The 19,541-nt window shown below is 42.5% G+C and overlaps 6 protein-coding genes across 6 annotated transcripts; 3 read left to right on the top strand and 3 right to left on the bottom strand.

The window, feature by feature from the left end:
- Window positions 1-207: 207 nt before the first annotated feature.
- BDB00DRAFT_802896 (uncharacterized protein) lies at window positions 208-2,268 on the top strand. Its single transcript, XM_053121980.1, has 5 exons — window positions 208-389; window positions 499-569; window positions 754-1,110; window positions 1,192-1,774; window positions 1,866-2,268. Exons 1-5 carry the CDS (start codon window positions 248-250, stop codon window positions 2,042-2,044), a joined length of 1,332 nt encoding a protein of 443 aa, XP_052984242.1. The 5' UTR covers window positions 208-247; the 3' UTR covers window positions 2,045-2,268.
- Window positions 2,269-3,840: 1,572 nt separating this feature from the next.
- On the bottom strand, window positions 3,841-4,995 carry BDB00DRAFT_755763 (uncharacterized protein; the record flags this gene model as incomplete). The annotated part of the gene is made up of 2 exons (XM_053118855.1): window positions 3,841-4,672; window positions 4,751-4,995. 2 exons carry the CDS (start codon window positions 4,993-4,995, stop codon window positions 3,841-3,843), a joined length of 1,077 nt encoding a protein of 358 aa, XP_052984243.1.
- A 789-nt stretch (window positions 4,996-5,784) lies between these two features.
- On the bottom strand, window positions 5,785-6,514 carry BDB00DRAFT_802902 (50S ribosomal protein L11). The gene has a single exon (XM_053121981.1). The coding sequence runs from the start codon at window positions 6,405-6,407 to the stop codon at window positions 5,964-5,966; it is 444 nt and encodes a 147-aa protein (XP_052984244.1). The 5' UTR covers window positions 6,408-6,514; the 3' UTR covers window positions 5,785-5,963.
- A 3,287-nt stretch (window positions 6,515-9,801) lies between these two features.
- Window positions 9,802-11,077, top strand: BDB00DRAFT_868113 (peptidase C65 Otubain-domain-containing protein; the record flags this gene model as incomplete). Its single annotated transcript, XM_053126427.1, has 6 exons — window positions 9,802-9,894; window positions 10,024-10,107; window positions 10,194-10,239; window positions 10,329-10,346; window positions 10,435-10,956; window positions 11,046-11,077. The coding sequence occupies 6 exons, from the start codon at window positions 9,802-9,804 to the stop codon at window positions 11,075-11,077; spliced, it is 795 nt and encodes a 264-aa protein (XP_052984245.1).
- Window positions 11,078-11,261: 184 nt separating this feature from the next.
- Window positions 11,262-14,844, bottom strand: BDB00DRAFT_868114 (Sac2 family-domain-containing protein; the record flags this gene model as incomplete). Its single annotated transcript, XM_053126428.1, has 15 exons — window positions 11,262-11,515; window positions 11,604-11,769; window positions 11,850-11,973; window positions 12,047-12,126; window positions 12,205-12,456; window positions 12,554-12,727; window positions 12,844-12,974; window positions 13,051-13,095; window positions 13,182-13,573; window positions 13,659-13,720; window positions 13,798-13,932; window positions 13,998-14,044; window positions 14,140-14,268; window positions 14,331-14,400; window positions 14,560-14,844. 15 exons carry the CDS (start codon window positions 14,842-14,844, stop codon window positions 11,262-11,264), a joined length of 2,346 nt encoding a protein of 781 aa, XP_052984246.1.
- Window positions 14,845-15,540: 696 nt separating this feature from the next.
- Window positions 15,541-17,942, top strand: BDB00DRAFT_802916 (uncharacterized protein). Its single transcript, XM_053121982.1, has 5 exons — window positions 15,541-16,775; window positions 16,851-17,085; window positions 17,170-17,190; window positions 17,283-17,432; window positions 17,572-17,942. The coding sequence occupies exons 1-5, from the start codon at window positions 15,567-15,569 to the stop codon at window positions 17,712-17,714; spliced, it is 1,758 nt and encodes a 585-aa protein (XP_052984247.1). The 5' UTR covers window positions 15,541-15,566; the 3' UTR covers window positions 17,715-17,942.
- The last annotated feature ends 1,599 nt before the right edge of the window (window positions 17,943-19,541 follow it).

Raw genomic sequence — 19,541 nt, forward strand, 5'->3', positions numbered from 1 at the left:
TTTTTAAGTGCTATCACTTACACCAAGTACCAGCACTTACGTTAACATGACAAGCTTCTTAAATCGAGTGCGTTCGATAGTTTGTTCAGAAAGCCACACCTGGTTTTAGCCGATCTGCATTGCACCCAATCACACATCACAGAGAAAGTATTACGCGATTATTTGAATCTCAGGTGCCGATAAACCAATCGTTATTTTTCCACTGTTTCCTCCTCATCCTTGTTTCCTTATTTTTCTATAATAAACAATGTTGGCAGCACGTTCCCGATTCGCCGCAACTGCAAAGCGCACTTTTGCTTCTCAAGCTGAGGCTGCTGCTTCCACTGCTGCAGCTCCCGACAAAAAGTACAAGGTTGTCGTTGTTGGTGGCGGACCCGGTGGTTTGTCAGGTATAGCAGTACGAAAACAAAAAGAAACGGGCAAGCGCGGTGGTGTTTGTTGTAGTACACATATAATATGAGACTGACCATGAGCCATGTCAAAATTTCAAAATTATAGTTTCCTCCACTTTGTCCAAGATGCTCGGCAAGGATCAAGTCGCCGTCATTGACCCTGCTAGCCACCATTATGTAAGCGCTTGAGTATTTTTGACAAGGGTTGCGGGACTGAAGAGAAGGAGAAGGCGGTTATTAAGGCGGAAGCGAGTGATATATACGAAGCTTAGCAACAACAAAAACTTATTGGGGCGTATTTCTTGCTTTTTTATCAACGGAACCGCCGTATCTCTGTCTGTCTGTATGCGTGTACAATTAGTATCAACCCTTGTGGACCTACGTCGGTGGTGGTTTGAAGGACTTTAGAGAATCCGTGCGCCCCATGGAATCGGTTGTTCCCGAAAAGGCTGAATGGATCAAGGATCGCGTCACAAAGTTGGATCCTGACAACAACCAGGTCAAGTTGGGCGATGGCAAGACTGTCGGCTACGACTATCTTGTTGTTGCTGCGGGTATCCAGATTAACTGGGAGCAAATTAAGGGCTTGAAGGAAACCTTGGGCAAGAATGGTGTCACCTCCAACTACTCGGCTGACAGCGTTCAGAAGACTTACAAGTTCATTCAGGACTTCAAAGGCGGTAATGCTTTGTTTAGTTTTCCCGCTGGTCCCTTGAAGGTTAGTAGTATTTGCTTGTTAAGGGTTATGGATCGACTGGAAAAAGATAATTGACATGTATTTAACAAAAAATCCTCTCAGTGCCCTGGCGCTCCCACCAAGATTGTCTTTTTGGCTGAAGAAGCTTTCCGTCTTCAGGGTGTTCGTGACAAGACCAACGTCACCTACAACACTGCATTGCCCAAGATTTTCGGTGTAGATCACTATGGCCGTGTCTTGCAGAAGCTTGCCGACGAGCGTGGCATCAACCTCAACTTCCAGCACGAACTGGTCGAAATCAAGGCCGATGACCGCAAGGCTATCTTCCGCAACAACACCAACCAGGAAATGAAGACCTTTGACTACGATTTCTTGCACGTTGCTCCTCCTCAGGGCGCTCCCACCTTCATCAAGGAAAGCAAGCTGGCTGATGCCGCTGGTTTTGTCGATGTTTCCAAGACCACTTTGCGATCCAACAAGTACAAGAACGTCTTTGCTTTGGGCGATTGCTCCAACTTGCCCACTTCCAAGACCGCTGCTGCAATCACCGCTGAATCCGGTGTCTTGAAGCACAACTTGATTGCTGATATGGAAGGCAAGACTATCCAGGAGGCCGAATATGATGGTTACACTAGCTGCCCTCTTATTGTTGGCCGCGACCAGCTTATCTTGGCTGAGTTCTCGGGTAAGATTATTCTTAATGATAAATATGGCCTTTAGGATTGAGATAGGAACAGGGATATCAAAGAGCTGGATGCTGATGCTATATCTTTCAGGTTATACCGGTCAGCCTTTGGAAACGTTCCCTGTCGACCAACGAGCAGTTACTTCGGTTGGTCAGTACCTCAACATGGAGATCATCCCTTCCATTTACTGGAATGGTTTGTTGAACGGTGTCTGGACCGGCCCTGCTGCTTTCAGAAACGCCATGTCTCCCTTCCGTTCTTCCAACTAAAAAAGCTATGGTATAAAACCAAAAGACTGCATTTGTTTTTCTTTTTCGGTTGAATGCGTGTTGATCAGGAAATATAATTTTTGTCTTTCAGGGTCTTGTATTATTGCTATATTGACACACTTACATTACACCTATATCGCACGGTGTACCTCAAAATAATTCATCTAAAGTATTAAAACAAAGACATATCCAAATATAAATTAAAGGCATTTTCTATATCATCGCATCTTTGTCGACAGCTCTATATTATTTATAATGTCATGATCAAAAAACTTTCATAATTCACGATTGACGGGGTGATTAACCGTCGTATGTTTTCAAGCTTGGTTCACTACCGGGCATTCTTGAACTAGAGATTAGAGGGACAACCACTGTTGAAGGGTCCTTAAAAGTTCTATGTCTATCACTACTGATCCAGTTCAACTTCCTACGCCCGTCACTGCAGACCTGACAAGCACGCGTTTCTTGACAAACAGCATCGGCGCGACTTGAGCAGTCAACAAACCAGATACAATGATACGATTCAACACTCGACCCAGACAATTGACTGCCTATAGAGAATGGCTGTTTGACATGATAAAAGCACGCGCTCACGCTTGGTCAATAAAGGGCAATCTCACTTAAGAGAATATCTACCTTGTACTACACTAGTGACGCTAATAGTTGCGTTTCTATGATATGTTCAGGAACTGCAGCAGTGAGGCATCGGCCGTCCCCCCCCTTCCTTCCTCAATGCAACACGACGAAGACCACGACGATGGCGCTCTCATCAGCAAAGGCTATTGTTGCTATTAACTGGGAAAACTGCAGTACAAAGCAGTAAAAAAGAAGCCTCGATCAAGCTCAGCAAAGTTATGGTGATTGCAATACTGTATCGAGGACTCTATAGGCCAAAAGTGTAAGCCAGAAATGGCATAGCTGAAGCTCGTCTAATATGCCGACTTGATTTCAATACGCAAACATTTATTGAAGTTTGCAACAATTATCAGTCGCTTACCCTTTGTGCTCTCAGCGTATATGCGACAGTAACCGCCCATGGCAGGATTGGATTCTGCAGTGCTCTTCCGGTTGCAGTAATGTCAAGTATGGGACAAAAAGAACGATTTTTCTTTTACATTAACTCGAGCGACCCGAACGTATTGAGGATCTTAATAGTGAAGTAAGGCGAGCAAATGTCAAAAAGGTGATCATAAATGCTTAGAGATAAAAACTTTCCTGAGCTTGAATCATTGAAAATACATATTAATGAGAGAAAGTGTCAATCATATTAATACCCATCATGTATCTTGCTTTCTCTCAGCACACTTTCATATCAATACTTGTCGTTTCAAAGTTTGTCTCGAGGCTTTTTCATTCAGTTTGCAGAGATAACCAAAAAATACACAAAAATACGAGTTGCGAAAAAGATATACATAAGAAATAAGAAAGCGGAGAAGAACAAGGATATCGTAAATCGCAGAAAAATTTGGGGTAAGGGAGGAAAGGAGAAAAAAATACATAAGAGACAGAGGTTTAATAGGAAAAAGGGTGGGTGCGGATTTTGTAAGACGTTGTGATATATGGAGAAGATCGGTATATAAGTAAAGGTGTAAAGAGAGATTTAGGCGGGGGGAAACAGAGAAGAGAGAGCATAAGTATGTATACTACAGCCTGGGGGTCATTTGTTGATGGATAGGTGGGTTTAGGTAGATAGAGATAGAGTTATATAGAAGAAAAGGGGTCTGTAGTGTGTAGCAACGATATATTTATGTAAGAATAACAAAGAAAAGAGAGAGTAAGCGCAGGAGCAACTTCATCTAGGACGAAGTCGAGGTTGCAACGGTATCGAGACTACCTTCCCAAAACATTTGCATCTGTTGGATCTCTCTCGAGCTCTTGGCGTCTAAATCGTCCAGACCCCACATGATATCCTTGACGCGTTCCTGCACTTCACCCTTCTCGAGCACAACCGCATCATCATCGTCCTTTTCTTCCAGGAACTTGTTTATCCTTCGGATATCCTTGCGCACTTCATGTACCGTCTTGGCAATCGACCGCAGTCGCGAGTTCAACTCTTGCACCTGTCGCTTATTGACATACATGATCTCCTTAAGCTCCTCCAAAGACTCGGTCATGGACGACGTCTCGATATTCAGCTTGTGAATTGCTGGAAGCGGGTTTTCATACGAGTATGCCTGATCGTACAGTGTTGTCTTCATGGATGCAAACAATGCCTCGAGTTCTTTGATAGCGTCCAAAGGCATCCATGCAATCTCCTTCCGTATTGAGCTATCGAGGTTACGGAGCGAGCTCGTTTGTCGTTCTCGGTCACGGGATTTGCTTTCGACAAGATTTGCTACGGATGTGATCACCAACTCGAGCGGTGGGGTGTACTTGTTGCTGTTCTTTAAAGGATTATTCTGCTGATCATCCGCCAACAACGTATTGAAGAGCCGCTTGTGGAGCGTCTTGGTTTCCCAGACGGCCGAGTTGAGCTCTTCCAACTGCCGTTTTAAAACTTCAAAGGGGTCATCGTCTTCCTGGTCAAGTGAGGACCATGTTGAGCTAAACGAGCTGCGACGGCTGCGGCCGTAGGCCGAGGTTGAAGTGCTCATGGCATGGCTCCATTGAATGGGCGATAGGACCGGGCTCGTTTGCGACATTGGGTCACCAATGCCACCGCTGCTGCCGTTGAAATGATGGTTATTGTTGTTAAAATCGGCCAACGAACTAGACAAGCTGCGATTCATTGCCATGGAAGCCAATTTGCTGTTCCCATGGTGGCTGACGGGTGGAGACAGCGGAGGTGCAACGGTGGATGGTGGAGCAGGTCCTCCGGCGGAATGCAGCTCAGCTGCAAGTGATGAACCAAGAGGTGTTTCCATATTCATAAAATACCCCTTGCCCAGCAATTCTTCTTCGAGCGACTGGCTCGCAGCAAATGCATCGTCTTCGAACATGGAATCGGACATGGGAGCTTCAGATGCCATTAGATACCGGAAAAGAAGTAAAGGAAAAAAACACTAGTACGGGTAGATGGTCAAAAGAGGTTTATATTGTTTGTGAGAAACAGCAAAGAGGAACAAGGGAGTTGAAAAAAAGAAAGAGAGGTGGAGCAGTCGGAAGCGGAAGTGATAAGAACCAACAATTTTTTTTTTCTTCTCACTGTGCTTTACCTAGTATGCTCTATGCTCCATATGTACGCTGCGTACCGAGAGAAATTAAGAAAGAGAGAGAGAGAGAGAGAGAACACGGGAGGTGCACGCTCATTGGATGACAAGCCTTGTGGTTAACCAAAAGAATTTCAGTGCGTGCGCACACTGCTAATTAGTTTGCTCAAAGTTTTTGGTCGTTGCTCTTGCTGCTGCTGCTGCTGCTGCTGCTGCTTGCATATGCTCAACATCATCTCTCCTTAATGAATGGGTGGCTCTCACTCTCACACAAATTCGGGTGTCAAGAAAACGTGGCCCTATTGACGAAATTGGGAACAGGCACTCAATATTTACTGCCACGAGTTTCGATGCATATGCATATTACATATTATATTGCTTCCTAACTATAAGGTGTGTTGTGTAGAGAGTTAAGCTCTAAGTTTGTGCAAAACCGGCTTTTGTCATTATTGATGCTGTCTAATGTGGCGCACCCCTTCTCTCCCTCAAAATAACATAGCAGCGATCTCGATGGTTACAAAGTTCTCTCAGTATCCATGCCTACACTCTCTACCGACGTATTCCATCAAACGATATTACCAATTACAAGTGTTGCTTCTGCAAGATCTACGCGTCGTTGTAAACTTTTTATTATAAATGTCAAAATGGTGTTATGGTTTATATCTACAAAGAGGAGTGTGGGTGTACGTGTATGTGTGTAATAATAAGAAGAGAGAAAGTTGGATAGGGATGATGATGATGCCAAGTAGGGAGTTATGTGATCTTTTTATCTAGTGAACGATTTGAATACCAACGCTCTTTGCCACACCAATCACACTACCGCAGATACTTTCCAACGACAAGTGCTTGAGGTTAGCGTCCGTCTGCTTGATTTTCGCAATTTCGTAAACGTGCTTCAACGACAATTTGGCCACAGTTTCCGAGCCGGGTTTCTGCGCTCCCTTGTGAATGCCAGCAGCCCGTTTCAACAAAAATGTCGTTGGTGGCGTTTTTGTGACAAACGTAAACGTGCGGTCGGGTTTAATCGTAATGACGGTGGGAATGGGTGTTTCGGGTACGATGTGCTTGGTCTTGTCGTTGAATTGTTTACAAAAGTCCATGGACTTGACACCTCGTGCACCAAGAGCAGGACCGACGGGGGGTGAAGGCGATGCTTTTCCAGCAGATACCAGAATGCGAACGAGTGCTTCAGCTGCTTGTGGTTTTTTTGACATTGTATCGTGTTGTGTAGTGTGTTTCAAGGTGGAGCACAAAGTTTTTTTTCTCTGTTGCCCGCCCTGTAATAGCGGCAGGGTGACTGCTGAGAATGAAAACTCTCATTATTGCGCCCTGGAGGATTTCTTCTCTTAGAGTTACATCAATGACTAAAACATACTGTAAAATACAAGCTTGTGCGTTTTTCAACAGCTACTCATTGAAACAGATTCTATCATTCAAAGGAAAGTATCGTTTTACGTATCTTGACATCGAATACAAAACAATGGGCTTAGAATAACAGCTCTCACCAATCAACCCACGTAGTTTGGCTATTTCTCTATCCTGTCTTCTACACTAGTGCATATTTATCCTTTTCATACATATCTCTATAGCTTAACACAGAACAAACATATAATGTAAACCATTCCACCAGATTTGAAAGTCTATGTACGAGTCGTAACTCTTATCACCTTTTTTATGTCTGGTAAGATGTATGCGATGCCCCTGGAAGCAGTATCATATGTACATGCCAACAATGAAAATTAAGAACATCAGCTATACGTGACCTGACGTACTAAGCCCAGAGGATTTTCCATTACTGCCTTGAAACGGCCAACAAAAATGTCCCATATGCTTCCATTTCCGATGACAACAAAAGAGGGTGCGACAGGGAGGTAATTATCATTAGCAGTAGTATAGTAGGTGTGTGATTTTTTCTGTACGATCTCACATGAAACTTTGCAATCCACTTCGCTTTTATCTTTACAAGGGAGGCTACCATACTCTTTCGCATCAATATTGGCTGCGAGTGGCAACGTCGTATCCATCCAGATCTTAACCACCGCTTGTAGTCATGATCGTTGTTGTTAGCGTACTATAACGACCGTGGTCCCGTAGTTACAGCCTGTATGAGGGAGCGCTGGTACAAGATGTCGTTGGGAAAGCTTAGAAGATCAGTTGACAACAAATTTTAAAGAAGCACGGCGACAGTTCCCACTGTGTGCCTGCGGTTCTGATTCTACACCATACTGTAACCAAAATATTTTGAAGAAGGGCGATAGTGTAGCATTGAAAATCGAGTTTGCTTCCTGTAAATCTACCATGCATCATTAAACAACCGAGCATTTCTCCTATATAACGATCGTTACTACGTATCGTATATCCAACAACCCAAGTTAAACACATTGATTATCTACAAAACGACAACTACATGTTCTTCATTTGGTTGCCAGCTCATGTCCTGTCCGGTTTACGTTTTTTCAAATCGTATTTACTGACGAACAAAGTAGCTTTGACTAAGAGAGTATGTATCATATTTTGTTACCAATAATGCGAGATTTATAAGTTGTTTGATACTATGATTATCAAAATCAACTTACAGCGCCTTCTATTGTTCATCCAAACTATGACAAAATAAGCACCCTTTGACGATTGGAGAAGAACTATTGAGAGCCTGGGTTTTGATAGAACCTAGTATGTTGCGAGACGTTCCGGACCAGCAACGGGAGTATCGCGACCAACTACCGCTGCATATTGTTGTTTGCACCAGACAACAGTTTTGGAGGCGACTGAATGCTTGATGGGGTTTTAGTAAGTACTGCTAGTCGTGGTGAGGAGCTCTTTTCAACCATTTGTTCTCTATTAAAAATTGCATTGGTGTCGATTTACACCTTGCAGCACAGTCAACCGTATCCATGCGATGCTACGCCGTTGATTACATAGCGCATTATGCTCAAGCAAAGAAAGCTCTACACAAATCCAGTTGTTCTCCGGTGATTTTATGATACACGAATTCGACGCTTTTAATATCGAGGTGCAGATGTTAATTACGATCTTTGGAGAAATACCCATTGCTGCCATAATACTCTACATGATAGAGTTAACTACTTGCTACTATTTATACCTGGCCAATGTGTCCTTTCGCGAATGTTTAGGATATGTGCTCCTGAATCAGACATGCGACGCTATCTGGTCGGAAGCAAGTTATGCAAAGTTCGAACGACCAGGATTGACAAACCGCAGGCATCTTGTCTGCCACTGGTTCATATGAGCTGTAAACGAACTAGTCCAACGGTAGCTCGAGAAGTGCATATACAGCAGCTTGGCCACACTAGCGTGTATCTGTCCTAGGGCTCATACAGACTTGTTCATGCAACATGTTTATACCCCTCGACCAGCAGTGAGCCGCCGCATATGATAACTCGAAGCTCTGCGAGAAGGTCCAGGTATCAGAACTGAGGCCAATGCTGCCGGAATGCTCCACGCCCTGACACAAACGTACATGAACGAACGAGACCGTGCTATCCTATATATTCGACATAATATCTTAGGGTATGACCATAACAGATACGTGTCCTCCGCGAAACCGATCGGTTCAGCCCCATTCTAGGTAGTACGTGCGAAGGCAAGGAGTCTGATCCTTTAATAACGCATCTATAATGCGGCATTGCAACAATAGCATAATATTCTTATTCTTGGCATTTTAATTTTTTACCCGTTTCACCTATACCACCGTGTTGTCTCGTGTGTCTTTTTTCTCAGTTATGGATTCATATCAGTCCTAGTATATATGATCTCTTTCCCTCTTTTTGTAACGCAACGAAGCGATCAACTGCTAAGTAATTACACATGGCATTCTGTCTTTCACAATAAAACGATAATTTTTAAACTAAAATGTATTTAGCTGCAACGCAATAGAATATACTTAATTACCCTATTTACCATCAAAATCAGTATCCAACACAGGCAGCGCTCTGCAAACATTTATATATTTTTTTAGTTAGATGTGCTATGATATCCTACTTCCCGATTTCCACTAGTAATTTGTATGCAGTATAGCTTTGTTACCCTTCAAGTTATCGCTTCTATTACCGTACGTAGCTAATTAGTCTCATATAAGCTTGCATCTCGGGTTTTTCTGCCCTTTTCAGATGAACCTGAAGAAAGGGCTGATTTATTGGCGTATACGTTGATAGCGAAGAAGGGAAGGACTGCTGATATTTTTGATACCGGTTGTTAGTAAAAGTCGGTGTTGTTCATTATTAAGCTCATAGGTGAATTGGCAGGACTTACTACGAAAAAAGATTGATGAGTTAGTGTTAGACCAATCATTTGCTTTATCATACTTAATCGCGCTGACACATCTTCAGCCAGTTGCAATAATAGACCTTCAATGCATAATATACATTGGTTCTTGCTGACAAGTCATGTCTCTCTTTAGCTAAAAAGATGTGAAATATTCTTATTCATTGACAAATGGTCCATCAAAAGCGAAGGCGCTACGTACAATTAAATACGCAAAAAACAGTGTGCATATAGATGAATGGGACCCATATTAGGGAGACCCTTTATTTAAGCTCAAAATGTGGCGGGAAACGTAACCGTTCTCTTTTACGCATACGCATAAAAATTATGTCAGAGAACCCCACTGATAAAGAACCCGAGCTCACCGATGAGCAGATTCTTGAGTTGGAACAACGCATCAAGGACGAAGAGGCACTCAAAGTAAAGTGATTCGGATAATACTGCTCTTTCTTTTCACATTGTACGTTGTTCATCACTATAGGAAAGTAATAGAAAAGTAACTCACCACTTTTTTTGCTGCATAAAACACTTTATTACCCAACCTCAAAGATTCCTCTCGTTTGCCAAGATGAGTCAATCACTACGTTGGAGGAAGAATTCAAAGGCAACGAACCATTTCTGCGCAAGGTCAAAGTACGTTTATAGGTTCACTGATAGTAGAAGGAGGAAGAAAACGAAAGAGGAATTCCATTTACAAGCTAGTATATGGGGTGTTGTAGAATCTAGGCGAATCGTCAGATAGGATACGTAAATGTCGTGGCGATGGTAAGTGGTTTTTTCAAATACTAGTTGATAGCAAGAATTATCAAAAAAGCATTGTTGTTTCTAACTTGCTTTTGTTACTTGTTACATAGGCAACTGCTTTTTCCGAGGTAAGTTTGGAATATAAAGAAAAAGGGCCCATAGAACAAAAGCAGGAGGGAAGGGATTTACTCAAATTTATTGTTATAAAACGAACAGCATTTTCATTCGCTTGGTTTGAGAGCTTGATGCGTGCCGATCAAGCAACCTATCAAGCTGCTTTAGCCAAACTCAAAACAACGCCAGATTTACTCGAACGCGCAGGATTTCAAAAACTCGCATTTGAGGATTTTTATGAGGTGACGCTCGAACAGTTTGAATTGCTCCCACAACGCGATCCAGACATGTTATTGGCAAGTTTTCAATCCGAAGAAATCAGTAATGCCATTGTGATGCACTTGCGTTTTGTGGCATCTGCCTATCTTCGTATCCATTCAGCCGAGTATGAGCCGTTCTTGGTGGTAGAGATGATATCGATTGACGAGTTCTGCGCAATGCATGTGGAGGCCTTTGGCCGCGAGTCGGATCATTTGCAGATCATTGCCTTGAGCAAGGCGCTAGAGGTGCCCGTGCAGATCGTTTATCTCGATGGCAGTGCGGATCAGCAAGCAGCTGTGCATGATTTCTTCCCAGATGAATCGTCAGATCCTGCTAAACCCTTGCGGCTGATTTACAGACCAGGTACTAAATAGACATGGATTGGTAGTATAGCATGTGTGGATATGTCTTGAAGAAGTGCTGATCATTCAAATCTAATGAACCTTATTTAGGTCACTATGATATCCTTTACGAAAAACGTTAAATAACACAACCATTTTCCTCATATCATATTCCCTTCTTCATTATTACAACATCTGGCAAAAGAAGTGGTTGGGGCATGTTGTGTATGTGAGAAACACGAGTATTATGCACACATAGTTGTGATCATATTGTAGGATACAAGGACGCCTGTGTAAAGGACAGTAATGGATACGTAAAGTAATCATTTAAAAAGTGCTTCTGAACTTTTTTATTTCCACCATGACGGTTTGAACCCCCACAGGCTGAACACCACTAATGCCACGCTGTTCTAGAATATCTAAGAATTTGGTATAGTACACAATAAGCTGGCCCAACACTGCGTGTAGCACCATCGTTCCGTTTTTGAAATTGGAAAAGTATTGGATCACGGATGAATTGATTGACGTCAGACTCTGTCGCCAAGTTTGTGCGAATTCGTGTGATATCCGTTGCATTTCACCTATTCATAGGACAGATACCAGAAGTGAGTTTCTATCTCCATTTTTTTTAAAGTCTGTAGAATTTGAAAGCTCCCTCTTTTTGTTTACCTTTTTCTGGTTGAGCCATGTTCTTGGATTGCTCTGACCGTTTTACACAATCAACCATACTGCCAAAGAATGGCTTTAATTGTTCATCCACGAACGCCCCAGTGTGAATGGATAGTAACTGTCGAACGTGCTCTAGCTCGCTTTCTAGTGCTCGATTATGCGCTTCCTATAGTCGTTTTAACATCACTTCAATAAGCTAACCTGTATCACTAATTTCTACTTGCTTTTTAAAAAATTAAAGGTTACCTGGAAGACGGAGACGATCACATCATAATTGTTTATCAAAAATGCTATCCGTCGTGTAGGTTCTGAAAACTCGTTGGACATTCTTGCCAATAACCCTTCAAACTCGTTTCGCATTTTTTGGACACTTTTGGGAAAACCAATAATATTGTTAGCTGCTTCTCAAAGAAATTATTATAATACGTTTTTAATTTGATTACCTATTGATCAATATGGCATCGTCATATCCTTCATTCAATACTAGTAATGAAGCCGCAAATTCGGCATATCGTCGAGTGATCTAAGCAGGGGCCAACATTTTTAAGTTAGTGTTAGCTCTTTAAACCATTTTTTTAACGCTCTGGTACAACAAACTTACATAATGTGGATGAATGTCTTTGACAGCACTAATGACGGATTTGGTAGCTGCCATCCGTTTCAAACTCTCCACATGCAGGGTCATAACATGTTGAAATCGTGGCCATAGCGTCATATTTGTTGAATTGGTATATCCTTCCAATGCAGGTACGCGTCTTCGTTGCAATTCTAATGCCAGCTGGGTATTGATACGAATACATAGAAGTATACCCACTGCATCATATGAATTTTCGATATAACCTTTGGTAAATGTCTGTGTTTTGCATCAGAATGTGTGTTAGCCTCAATCTCTCAAAATTATGTGCTCGTGGATGATGAGACAGAAGCTCGTATATTAAGCACCAACTTACCAATCCGACTTTTTCAGTAGGATCAAATATTTGTTGGAATACAGATTTCGCTGTATCAGCAGACTTTTTGGTATCTCTGGACGAGAAGAACTCGTAAATGAACAGATATTCTGAGCTGGCATTGTCAATAAGAGTCAGATTGAAGCTTCTGAACAGCTGTTCAAATTGGAATTTCTATAGATAATGCGTTCAAGTTGTCAGGTCTTTTTCTTTCTCAAATAGCACTATAACCTGCTATTTACGGCAACAATGGCTCCATCCTAGCTACTGATAAGTTGAACAATGCAAACCTGATCTTTATCCTCTGCAACATGCACAAGGATGACACCTTGATCTGTCATCTTTAAAGCATCAATACGATCACCGAGAGCAAACACATTGGTTTTGTCTTTTAGCGCCACCTTAGTACTACTAAAGAGACCTAAATGCAAATATCACTATTAACAACGTTTTTTCCGTATCTTATATCTTGCCCTTTCCATTTTTTCTTTTCGCACCTTTTCTTCCATGTTCCTCAACGCCAATCAAATCAGATTTGTCAGCTGTGATTGTCTATATATAACATAACACATCATGTCAGCAAATTCCATTGCATGAATTTCTTTCTCTTTATTGTCCCACGTTTCACTCCTTGCCTGAAGTTTGGTTAATCCTTTGCTGTATCGCTCAAAATGGTTATTAAAATACCATTTGAGCGCATTCACATAAGTTTGCCGTATTTCTGTCGCTGCATCGTGATGTCGTTCAATTACAAACTGGTGAAGCTCCTTGTACTTCAGAAACACGGATTGCTGCATAATTTGTACGTTTGTGTTGGGCACAAGTAATGCATTGATCCGCTCAATAAAGAAATCGCGAATAGTGGATGCTGCCTTGAGTCGTAACTTTTCTAATTCGGGTCCAACGTTACGGAGCGCCTTGATCGGTTTGTTCTGGTTTGCTTTGACAAATCGCATTTGCTGATTGATCGCAAGCAAGTATTGTAGCCATACTTCATCCACTTCGCCTTCGGTAATCTTTCTATGGTTGGTTTTACTTAAGTTTAACTGCGACTAGGTCTACCTGTCGTCGTTTCACCTCTTCGACCCCAGAAAAATTCGCTTACTTGATACTGTAAGGAGGAATCACCATGCCCTGCAATGCCTTGCTCAATTTTGTTTCAACACCCTATTCACGCATCTCTCTTCCATCAGCGCTATGTTTTGTACTGTACGATACGATTTTTACTGGATAAATGAGCTCACCTTGCGGTTCCGTAATTTGACGCTCATGCGAGAAGACCGTTCCTGCAGACTCTTAATTTCTCCGCTGATATTGCCCAAATCACTCTGAAATACGCTCAAAAGCTCCTCCATCCTTCCAAGCACTTCGTCACAGCTCTATAATTTATGATAACATCCTTGAGTCAATAAGGGTTTGTTGAATTACTCCCTTCTATGCGTACCTGAACTTCGGAGTGTAACTCCACAAACGACCGGATCTGCTGAACATCTGATGCAAATACAATCCGCCACCTCTTCAGTCACACGTACATACCTATTTCACGGCTTCTTAATTACTCTTCAATTATGCTCTTACATACTTACAGTCATTTTCAAGATCCCTTTGTACAGACTCTCGTTCCTCCTCGATTTGTAATGCATATTCGCGTAAATCCATGCCTTTTTCCAAAGCTTCTCGAACAAATGCATCCTCCTGAAACGCGGATATACGATCTATATACTCTTTTATAAGTACCAGTACATCACACACATCCACTTCATTATATAATAGTCACCATCCACTTCGTCAAATGTAATCTGATCGAAATCATCGTCTAAAAAATCATCCTCCAACGACGCGTTGTCCTATAATATTTTTTGGTGTGTCCTCTATCCTGTTAATACCACTCCCATACACGATATATCCACACAGAGGCAGCCATAAGGTATAAACACAAAAGAGCCAGGGCTTTTTTTTTCATTCTTCACCCCTTCCTTTTACGATTTAATAATAGATTGTCGAACCTTGTCCGCTGGATCTTCTTCTTCGAACAGCCATTCGAGTTCTTTTAAAGTTGTTGATGGCCCGTCTGCTGTTGATGTTCCTGATACTGCTGGCCGTAAAGGCTTGTCGTCATCGGAATCGTCATCTTCTACGGCGGCGGGTTTATTAGTGTTGCTTAAATCTTCGTCAGACGATGGAACCGAAGGTAGAGCTTTGTCTATGCTCCTCCGTAATTCTTCATTTTGTCGAGTGATGAGATTGTCGTTGCTGTTGTTGGTAGTGGTGTTGCTGCCTGCAGCGTCCATAAGGGGTGCTATGTTGTTTTAAAAGGACAAGAAAATTATTAAAGGTTGCTTTGGATTATTTTAGGTATTACTGCAACGAGTATTAAAAAAGCGGCCCTTTTGCTGCAACCCGCTCGAAGGTGTATAAGCTTTTCTTTCCCGACGCACGGTGCGAAGCTGACCTTTATTTCGCAACATTTCATGATAGGGTTTCGCATAAGTTTTTCGTGCTGACATATGCATTTCTCGTTCAATGACTCTTGCGTATCACCTATGCTACAACAGTGAAAGCCATCCAACATAAAATACATAATACTTTCCTTCAATGAAGTACTATTTTACCTCCGTAGAAACAGGTCGCGGAGTTCCTGTGTCGTCTATCTAATGACATGAACTATATTTTGTTGCAGGTACAACCATCGGACACGGCAGTGTGGTACTTTGCAGCCTTCATGGAAAGACGAGTCAAGACATTATGATCGTTGCTGATCAACGGAACTGCATGATTTACTATTCAAACCTTAAATGCAAGCACCCAGGCGAAGTATATATCTCAGAAAAGAGTAGTGATACCAATGACCCACCTGCTTTGTAGCGAATCCTGATGAAACATGAGCTATCATAGTGCATTATCGGAAACTAGACAATAACCCAACGGAAAATAGGGAAAGATGAACAATAAATAAGCGATTATTATTTGGTTGCTTTGGTTCCTTGGCATTTCCACAACGTACACATATCATATGGGTGGTTTCCACAAATTTCTTAAAACAACGGTCCAAGCTTTCGAGCAACTCAATCTTGAAGTGAATAACCATTTGCAACAACAACAACAAAGTCATGCTCAATCGTCGTCAGGAGCTCCTACATCACAACAAACGCCTGCTGTACCAGCACGGCCACCCAACTACCCTGCACCAGCAGCGGCTCAACAGCAACACTACTACGATCAGGCACCTTTTTCTCGTTTAGTTTATCCAGGCCCCGATGGTAAACTTGTATATCCTTCATACAATGAAAAAGGCGATCGTATACTCGACTTTTCGTCAGCCGGCTACAATGAAGGTTGGACAGGATTACCGGAAGGTATTCAAGTTGTCATGTCATTGGAACCCTCTGGTGGACAAGATGACGATTCTGCACGCATTCAACTAGCGCTTGACCAACTCGGTACCATGCCTCCCTTTCAAGGCGGAAGTCCGTTTCGAGGTGCACTACAGCTTAACCGCGGCTACTACAATCTTGCACAACCACTCGAGTTCCGAGTATCCGGTGTCGTGTTGCAAGGCGATCCCTCTGGTGGCACAGTTTTGGTTGGTACAAGTGACCCACTCACTACGCGTTGCTTGTTCAAGATTGTTGGCGAGACGAATGCATATACCAAACGCGTTCCCGTACAGGACGAATATGTACCTGTTGGTAGCAACATATTGACCGTGCGTGACAAGAATCACTTTAAAGTGGGCGATACCGTCATGATTGGAGTTGCGTTTAACGATGCATGGGTCAAAGCTGTGGGTATGGATGTGATCCATCCAAAAGGAAACACGAACAAAAACAATGGATGGAAAGCAGGTCGTTTTGAGCATCATCGTCGGGTGGTGCGCGTTGATAATGGTGGCACTCGGCTGACGCTGAACGAACCTTTGACTGCCAGTCTGTGCAAGCAGTATGGCGGCGGCTTTGTCACAAAATACGAAAACAAACGTGTTCAACATGTCGGCCTGCAGTTCTTTGAATGTCAATTTCCCCAAAATAAGGATCGTGGACCAGAAGAAATGATGGCGCAGCAAAAGAAGCCTGTCAAAGATTATCGATTTGCGGACGAAATGTTTGATCACTTGATGGTAGCTATGGATAGTGCTGAAAACTGTTGGATTCGTGCCGTACGCTCAGTATGGTGGCGCAACTTTGCACGACTGGGAACCAACACAGTGGCCATCACGCTGCAGGTGAGAACAAGGTTTTTAACAGGAGCCGCAACACTGGATGTCTGTTAACCACAGTGTATGACATTGCTTTCTTAGGAATGTCATCATACCTTTCCTAACCCTCCTCCGGGCCCAGATAAACGAAAACCTTTGCCTCTTACTGGACAGTTTGCATTTGAATTATCTGGCCAATTGATCCTGATTGATCGTTGCCATGTCGAATACAACTTCCATGCCTACTCGTACAAGGGTCGTGTCCCAGGCCCTAATGTGGTATACCAGAGTAGCTGCGTTGCAAAGAATGGCGATGTAGGTCCCCATATGAAGTGGTGTAAGTTTTCATACTTTTACTTTTTGACTCGTGAGCAGATATGGGTTTAGTGATCATTTGTTGACATGAATTTCTTAATATTAGCGACTGGACAGCTTTATGACAGTGAGTACATTTAACATTTCATAGACTTTTTCTATACCAAATGGTGATAGTGAGTAAACACATGAACTGATGAAAAAAAAAACATTTTATAGATTGTAATATTGAGGGCCAAATGATTATTCAAGATCGATTCGATGCTGGTTCAGGCCATGGTTGGTCCGGTGCCAATTCGGTTGTATGGAATACAGTAGCTCATGGAGGCATGGTTGTTCAAAAGCCTCCAACAGCACATAACTTCCTAAGTACGTGTCATATATTTAGAAGAAAAAATACTTGAAGAATAAGATGAGTTATACAAGATCGGATAATAATGACAGTACTAACCTTGCGCAACGCATAATTCTATTTCTTCCCTTCTATGTTTATTTTCTTTGAATATAGTCGGAAGCTCCTCCAAGCGAGGCAAAGCTCGAATGCCACAACACGAATGGGCTTGGGAAGAACATTCTGATCAGAAAGTGAACCCTCCTAGTCTGTATATGACGCAACTCAGTGAAAGACGACAGCGTCTTCAGTCCTCATAAACCCGCTGCTAGGCATACTTTTATGTTGCCATTCTAATATTTATCTTTGCTATATCTTACTAGAAAACGTGCTTTCAATGCATCGCTTCCCCTATCTCGCAATCACACTCATTGCCGTGGCAAAAAACAGCTCACAACACTACGACATTCCACCTCCAATTACTGAAAATTTTATTTCTTGTATTGTTAAATACTCTTCCAATTAAAATTGATGCCTGTATATTTACAGCTCGTAACGTTCGCTTGATTGTTCTACTGTGGTGGGAATATCAAAATGCCGTCTTCTTCCAGTCATTGGATTCGTTGTTACCATCCACAACAGTGATGTCACTAGTTATTGTAGCATACGTATCAACTGACGTTGCTCTTGCACACTTGGCACGTGAGACTTGTTTGATTTCCAAAACACAACAATGTGTAGTTAGTACCTGAAATTTCATGGGATATACTATACTGCCTTTTTTGTTCTGGCCGCCTCTTGTACTATATATCAACATCCACCTGCCTCGCTTCGCTCGGCTGAATGAGCCCCTTCGCTGCGCTCCGGGTCATTCAACGGATTGGATGTTTTCTGGGGGTTCCCCCCTTGACCCCCAAGTGAGGGGCAAGCCCCCCAAACCCCCCTGTCGAGCGAGGTTGGATCAATGTTTTGGTATTAGATGCTTATTGTCTGTTTTCAAAATCAAAAGCAAGATCATTGTGCAGTGAGAAGTAGCCTATCATAGAAAGTCGTCAAAGTTGGTTACTTAACTATCTCCAGTTTAGAATACAATGCGAAAAGAAGTGTTGACAAAGATGATGTAGTGATATTGATAAAAAGAGAATAGGCGTGAAAAAAAGAGAATAGGTGAGAAAAAAAGAGAATAGGTGATAAAAAAGAGAATAGGTGATACGTAATAAAGAGAATAGAAGATAAAAAAGAGGATAGGCGACAAAAAGAAATAGAGAAGAACTTCATGGAAAACAACATCTCGGATGCTTTGACCTTGCTGACCCGCGATACTCGAGTTCTCGGGATCTAACATGATCCTGATGGATGAAGGGGTGCGGACGCGTGACATGGCTACATAGAGTAGACCATGCGTGAAAGGAGGTTCAGGTAAGTAGAGGCCAACAGTGTTAAAAGTTTGATCCTGTGCCTTATTGAGGGTCATAGTGAATGCCAGGCGAACAGGGAATTGGATGCGTTTGAAGAGAATGGGGGAGCGTATTTGTGATGGTGTTGAAGTTATGCGAGGGATCAAGACGATGTTGCCGGTATGAGGTCCAGTGGCTATTTCAGCATCAAGTACATATCGTTGGAGAGAGCGTAACAATCAGTCGTGTCTTATTGCAGAGTCCACTATGGGTGTGCAAGTTCCGCTTGGCACCAACAGCTCGGCACCAACAGCTCGGCACCATCACCAATGCAAAGTAAATGTTGCATAGACTGGCCAAGCTCGTTTGCATCATTGGTGTTGGCAGCTTGTTGGACGCGTATGTTGGTTTCAAGGCGATGGACGGTGACACTGGGTCAAATTGATGAACGATTTAGACACTGCTGTACGATTTGCGAGCGCGATGCATTTGGTATCACAGGAAGGACCTATTACCAGGTTTGATGTAGATACTTTAACGTAAGTATTACCGCTCAATAGCAAAAGAATGCAAAGTAGAAGAGAGGATACAATGTTGAGTACCAGGCAAAAGTCAACACCAAGGACCATAATTTTTCCATCAAATGGAACATCGGCAAGCGCGGGATCGCCATGTCTCATGAGATTTTGGATACTCTTGTATACGTTGATACTTGTATTGATACTTGTATCCAGCGTGTTTAAAGCGATG

Source organism: Zychaea mexicana (assembly GCF_025766255.1).
Source record: "Zychaea mexicana strain RSA 1403 chromosome Unknown BDB00scaffold_7, whole genome shotgun sequence".
Lineage (NCBI taxonomy): Eukaryota > Fungi > Mucoromycota > Mucoromycetes > Mucorales > Lichtheimiaceae > Zychaea > Zychaea mexicana.